General features: G+C 29.3%; 2 protein-coding genes across 2 annotated transcripts; one reads left to right on the plus strand and one right to left on the minus strand.

The window, feature by feature from the left end:
• Positions 1-721: 721 nt before the first annotated feature.
• On the plus strand, positions 722-2,007 carry LOC146532483 (protein FAM32A-like). The gene is made up of 2 exons (XM_085196526.1): positions 722-1,009; positions 1,780-2,007. Exons 1-2 carry the CDS (start codon positions 797-799, stop codon positions 1,900-1,902), a joined length of 336 nt encoding a protein of 111 aa, XP_085052652.1. The 5' UTR covers positions 722-796; the 3' UTR covers positions 1,903-2,007.
• On the minus strand, positions 1,975-7,060 carry udt (protein undicht). Its single transcript, XM_085196523.1, has 9 exons — positions 6,888-7,060; positions 6,686-6,800; positions 6,364-6,598; positions 5,902-6,118; positions 5,054-5,247; positions 4,442-4,602; positions 3,958-4,062; positions 3,236-3,709; positions 1,975-3,012 (listed from the first exon to the last, which is right to left on the minus strand). Exons 1-9 carry the CDS (start codon positions 6,943-6,945, stop codon positions 2,724-2,726), a joined length of 1,848 nt encoding a protein of 615 aa, XP_085052649.1. The 5' UTR covers positions 6,946-7,060; the 3' UTR covers positions 1,975-2,723.
• Positions 7,061-7,320: the final 260 nt, after the last annotated feature.

Raw genomic sequence — 7,320 nt, forward strand, 5'->3', positions numbered from 1 at the left:
GTCAAATCAGAAACGTCGCACACGTATGTGTGCGTCACACGAAATACAGGTATGGATAAAAATCGTGAAATGAAAAAAAAATCCTACGTCCAAACTGTTGAGGTACCTTGATTAATTTCTTAGGTGTGGGTTTGAAATATATTACCCTATATGCAGTTTCAATAAAAGAAGCGCTGCCTCTTCCACCCTGTATATTAAGAACACAAAATAAATAAATCAGCTTCACGCTGTATTCCACACACAGCAGGGTAGGCAGAGGGAACCTAGTGTTAAAACACTCCGTTGCCCACTTGTGGCAAAACTCAACGCCGCACTTTTGCCTCGGCACCAGAGCGCAGAAATGGAAATATAAACGTAAATAAATATTTCACTTCCTCGAGTGAGGACCGAATCCACAATCCACAATAGAGGCAAAGAACACAAAATTCGGCGGAAAGTGGGCAATGAAAGTGTATTAGCACTAGGTTCCCAAGTTCCCTTCGCTTGCCTTGCTGTATGTGGTACACAGCGTGTACCTTAGAAGACAAGGGATATTTACAATGAAATTTAAGCGCCATTTAAGGCAAAATAATAAATTAAATTAGGTAAATTGAATAACTCATAGAACAGTTTAAAATATTTTTTCCACACAGTCAAAAAAATATATATGTGGCAACTGGCATGTCTTCACTTATATCAAATTTCAGTTATGTCACTGTCATTTTAAAACGTCATTTTATTTATGCATTACGCATTGTTTTGCAACTCTATTTATATTTGTTATTTATAATCAATAATATTGTCTTACCTTATCACAATGGGTGAGGAAGATGAATACGCATGTGTTAATAAAGCTCAACTAAAAATTAAAGATAATTCTGGTATAAAAAAGAAAAAGAAGAAGAAGAAGGCTAACAAGGAAACAGAGAAAGTTATTGAAAATGAAGTGAAACAACAGTTAATGCAACAACCAAACCCGAATGCTAAGACGAAAGCTGAATTAGCATTCCAAAAAATGCAAGTGAAGATGGTAAGCTTAATTTTATTCATTTACTTCAGTTTAGGGCTTTCGAACGTGCCAATTAGGCACGGTAATGTCTATTTGTTATTTTAACTATTGTGTGGTTTATACTTAAGCAAATAATAATGAACTCTATAAAAGGCTAACAATATTCAGTTTCATTCATTCAACTATTTACGCTTAACAACATAAATTTTAATTCTATATTCTAGACTTAGCAATAATTTATTGTTAGTATTTAAAACTATGTAAGATCAGTGGGGTTATTAAAACAAGTGAATGAAATTGTATATTTGGTTAGTATGTTTAATAAATGTGGAAGGTATAAAAGGATGTGGAAAGGCATATTGTTGCTGGTAGTAACGAATGCTGGAAATGAAGAACAATATTCATAGATGATTTGGCCATGTTAAGAGGATGAGTGACGAAAGAAGGATATTGAGTGGTTAGGCAAGATTGGATCTCAGTTGAATGTAAAGAAAAAAATATTGAGGTGCTCAAGCACTGCCACATAAAAAGCATAAGAGGGCACATCTAAAAGGGTATGGAAGATGTTGACAACATCAGACATGGCAAATGTAGTACAGAGAATGTAGTATTCGGTGTATAGCTATTCTCTCCTACTACCTTTTACGACAATGTATGACACTAAATAATCAAATATTTTTCCGTTTAGGATTAGTTATAGTTAAATATTATTTGACTATAAACTGTTTTATATAAATTAATAATTATTCATAATTATTCATATTATTAATTATTCATACTTTATTTTACAGCAAAAACAAAGAATTCTTCAAAAAGCTGAAATGACTCACAAGCAAAGAGTAGAAAAGTTCAATCAACATCTGGACAGTTTGACAGAGCACTTTGATATACCAAAGGTGTCATGGACTAAATGAATTTTCTACAATTGTATTACAATTATTATTTTAGGTACTATGAATAATGGTATAAAAAAAAGAAAACACAAATTTAATTTCTTGGCTGTTTATTCAAAATAATAATACATATTTGTAATGTAAAGACATAGATGTTCCATGGACGGACTTGTTAAATGAAACGTTAAAATAAAAATAGAATATAAGTAAAAAGTTCTTTTTTTATTTTACCTAATTATACAAAATTATACTAATTAAGGCACTCAAACATTGTCTTTATTTTTGAGATTCTTATTATGGATAATCGCTTGAATGTTTTTCTTATACTAAATTATTACTATCATAAGTACTTTATTTATTAGTATAATTCTGTACCTGTTTATTTATTGCAAAGCTTATAGTTATAAAACATAATACTAAAAATGCTTTAAACTAGTTTGCTTGTAAATAATTGAGTAAAGCTTAAAAGTAAAATACAATTTTTTTTTTAATATATTTGTGATGTCAATCATTAATCTATATTCTCAGTAACATAAATGTCACTACATAATATCATTTGGATGGATTTTCGTAAAGTTTTGTGGAGCTGTGTCTACCCAAGAAGTCTCAAGCCCACCCCAAAATGTTTAGTAACAAAAAGATCATGACTGAAAATTTAAAAAAACTGAACACAAAAATATTTTAGACTAAATTGCATTTTCTTATTGCAAAGTTTGTTCAAGTTGACTCTACTTTAGTGCTATGCTACAAAATCATCATAATTTCATAATTATTTAAGAGGATTATCATCATATCACTAAACTGAACTGGACATGCCTACCTGAAAATATATTTAGATACGCCTACACATATAATAATTGAACCACACTGAACACTAGAACTGGTGTGAATATTTCTAAAGCACTGGCACTATTACTTCTCCAAAAGGAATAACTAAATGAGAAAACTTTAATATAATTCTCTTTAGTGGACCATGGGTCACTGCCATCATCAAAATGCATGGGGCATTGATCCCTTTCTCGTTCATATTCTTCCATTTCTACAGCAACTGCAGCACCTTCAGTGTAATTCCATGAAGTAACATCTTGTTTTAAATCACAATATGGACCTAGTGCTTGAGACATTAGAACTCTGAAAAGTAAAGATGGATTTTTTTATTGTACAATGCAAATAATATTCATATTACATTATTATATATATTATCTACACTTGAGATTGAGCAAAAGAGAATGCTATTAACATTTTTTGGTTTTTTAAATATTAATCGCACATGGAAAGTATGCCAACAGCAAAATATATACATACTACTTATCATATAAATATAATGAAAATAATAATAAAAAAAACAAGCTACCTGTTCAAATCAGCTCTTTGATATACCCAACATCTGTACTTTGAGAAGGGATCCAATTCATCATATGTAATTAAATAAGATTTGAGATTCTCTTTCCAATATCCAATACATTTCATTTTATAATCAGGATCACTGTAGATATCTACCGGCCGTCCCAAATAGTCTACTGTGAGACAATAATTTTCTTTGATTTGTATTGTTTTTTGATCTACATCACATACAGAGAAGTCACTTATATTTAATTTGCAATACAAATTTGGTCTTGGACTTAATGTAACTCCTCCTAATATTCTTGTTTCAAATTTGACATCTCCTTTTTGTGTGAAATTAAATTTGCCAGCAACAGGACATCGAATAGGGGAAGGATCCTTTTTCAAAAATATATCATAACGCCATTGTTGCTTATTTTTAAACTGCACCCAAGAGCATACTGTGTGGAAGTTGCTTTGAATCATTGCCAATCCTTTACGATATCTGAAAAAATTACATAAAAAGATTTTAGAGCTTCAGTCTATTTTGTAGTAAAAAATTTAATAATTACAAATTATTATTCAATATTTTATCCATTATGACAATTTTGAACTTATATATAAAAACATACATGAATAACTTGATAAACACATTATCCTTCTTTGCACTTCACATTAAACAATAGTGTAACTCTAGCAATTAAGAACAATGAATATTTCTGTTGTATATCAATGTATGAAGTAAAAACTTACCTTATGACATTATGATGTTGTGGAACGAAGTCAAAGCAAACATAATCTTTCTGACATCCGTCGACTGTGAGACGCGCCATCATAACACGACTGTCACGTTGTTCTCTGAAAAAATATTTCAATGTGTAAAAAGTGTCTCTAAAATTTTTCTAATAAAAAACACAGTCATTTGACTCTTTTTTTACTTTTTTTACTTGTCATTAAAAATACATATTAAGGAAAATTAAGAATTGTTCTATTCATAAAAAAGTATTGTGCCTTTTTTATTTTTTATAGCAGCATGAGATTTTATTTTATAATAATTTTAAAACTTATCTACATAATTATACTACTAGTATACAATAATGATATTTTTTTTCAGCTCATTTTATCTAACATTAAGACACTTTGTTCCCCATTTTCTGGCATGTGATATATGATACTTTATGACAAATAATTTAATAAAATAAGGATAAAACATCATAAGGAAATTTATGTTATTTACCTGCAAACATAAATAGTTCTTCTAAATCTACCCTCATCTGGATAGTATGTTTCAATTATATGTGTTTCATTAATAAAAACATCTGCATCAATATTGGCTGTATTAATCCAATCTCCAGAGAAGTTTTGTGGTAAGCGGCAACCAGGTTCCACAACTTCTGACTTAAAATAATTAATTAGTAATATATTTAATAACCAATCCCAGTTGTAAGATATAAGGCAAAATAATATTTACAATGTATATTAGTTTGCTATGTTTTTCAATATTTTATACTCAAGAAACTTAAATATGAACATTTTTTTATTGATAGACTTGTCAAAAAATTTACCATAATCTGAGTTTTGATGTCTTGCCTAATAAACACACCCTACATATATGAAAATAAACAAACATAACCACAATAAGTAAAGGTTCAATAGAATTGGTTTCTAAATTTTCTATAAATCTCTTAATCAACAGTCAATAATAATTTAGAAGAGGATCCAGCTCCAATGAAATAATTTTAAATACATTAAATAATTTTATATATACAAAGACAAGGCTCTGAAGTGTGAATTGAGCCTGCCTGAATGTTCCTAAATTTCCCATTACATAAATTAAAAAAAAACTTACTTTTACAGGATTAATTCTATATCTCTCTGGTGATTTTTCAACTGTTTTCAAAGTATGACACTCAGGAGTTATGGAGGCACCAATATAGAGGTCATCATCCCTATTTTTCAAGAAACAACGGTATTTTTCATCTTTACGGGACTCCTTTGTGTTTGCCACAGCAAAGAAATGATTTTTATCTACAAACCAATGTCCTGAAATAAAGATTTTTTTTTTATGAATTCATCATTTTAAATATTGATATTTATTATAAGCTGAATATCAGATTTAAATTTGCATATATTGCATAGTACACAATTTATACTTCATAAAACGGTTCGGTTTACAAAAATATAAAATAAGTAATGAATATACAACTGCCAGGGCATAATGGCACAGCATCTCACTGTAATAGTTGTGGTTTTAATTGAGTTTCACCACTCAAGACACAGTGAGTTGAAAATTTTAGCAGTGGCGAGCAGAGTGCCTTAACACTAAGGTACTCTCTATGTATGATGCTAAATATCACATATTGTGATAGTTTTTTTGCATTTCCTACTGTTATAAAAACCTGTGTATGTACAAAACTTACGAGAAATGTTAATTCCTTGAGGAAAATGTCTTAAAAGTTATTCTATATTTTATAGATATTTTCCTCAAGGAATTAACATTTCTCCTAAGTTTTGTACATAACAGGTTTTTATAACAGTAAAGTTATTCTATATTTTATAGATATTTTCCTCAAGGAATTAACATTTCTCGTATGTTTTGTACATAACAGGTTTTTATTTCCTTATTGCCATAAGCTTGCAATGAATTTGATCTATAAGAACAGAAAAACTTTTATATTGAAAAATAAAACATCATACCTAAACAACTATATTCAACCACTCCATCAAATGTGCCAGACATTCCGGGACATTTTCTATATGTTATATTAAACTTTTGATTTGTTATCAGAAACTGTGTGCCAGCTGTTTGACACGATCTTATTTGGGCATCAGGATGTTTACATTCACCTGTGAATCTAAAACGATTTTGATATGCAAACTGCCACACACCTTCAAGAGATGACCTACAGTTTACCTGTTAAAAACAAAAAAAGTTTAGTTAACCAAACCATTACAAACAAATAAACATTGAAGTATTAATAATGTTCACATTATACCTTATGGTGTATATAAAAGCATTTTCTTTCTTGATTAGAGGATTTCAATGCAATGCTTTGTTTAACACAACAGGAAAATGAATAAAGAAATAGTCTATAATAGTCAATAATAATATAATAATTAATTGTAGTATTAAACTTAAAAAAATATATTGACACTTACTGGAACAGAATTTTCAGAAAACAATGTAATCAAATACTGGTCATTTTTAAGGCCTCTGCATACTGTTTCAACTGTTGGTTCTTCACCTGGTTTAAGATTTATGCATGGAGTTTCAATTTTCTCCAACACATTTACAGTTCTCACAATTAATTTAACACAGTAATAGCAATCGGTATGCTTGAAAACCATTGTGTAATTCACATGGTAGTCTGCTTTGATATCCACACAAACACCTCTAAAATAAAAAAATAACATAAATAACTGAGATATTTTTTTTTCACTTGTTTATAGCTAAATTAAATATGAGCAGCAGAAAACTCACCTTTCGGTCATTTCACTGGCATTTATATCGGTTATTGTTTGTTTTCCTTTTTCGAAAGAAAACCAAGTGTTTCTTAAAACTATTGGAATTGAGCATTCTGCTGATGCTAACGATACTGTAAGATAAAGTAATAAAAAAATATATTGGGATATGGGCGTAACCAGTTTGATATTTAATACGATTTTCATTTTAATATAATCACCTGAACATAACGCTATTGTAAGTGCAGAAGATAAAATAATAAATGAAATATTAGCCATCTTTATTTCATAATATAAATATAGAAATAAAAAATAGAATTCTTAAAATCTTAAAAGCATCACTACACAAGTACACATCACAATAAGAACTTAAGAAGCTTTAACCAGGCCCGGTCGACTTCCTAAGGAGCTTGGGCGACATACCTAACTTGGGACCCGTGGTATTGCTATATTAATGTAAAACTACTAATTAGTAGTTTTTCTAAGAGTATTTTTTTAAGAATTTAATTTTAATTCACGATTAAATTACTTAATATTTAATAAATAACTTTCTTTATAATATTTCATGTAAGCAAGGCACCGTGATAAAATGTTTTTCGATATGAGAAACAGTTTATGTAACCGGTATTTTAAGTACAATAGTAGGATTATGTT

This window comes from Heliconius melpomene, chromosome 13 (assembly GCF_056956725.1).
Source record: "Heliconius melpomene rosina isolate 202511_hmr_F chromosome 13, ASM5695672v1, whole genome shotgun sequence".
Taxonomy (NCBI): domain Eukaryota; kingdom Metazoa; phylum Arthropoda; class Insecta; order Lepidoptera; family Nymphalidae; genus Heliconius; species Heliconius melpomene.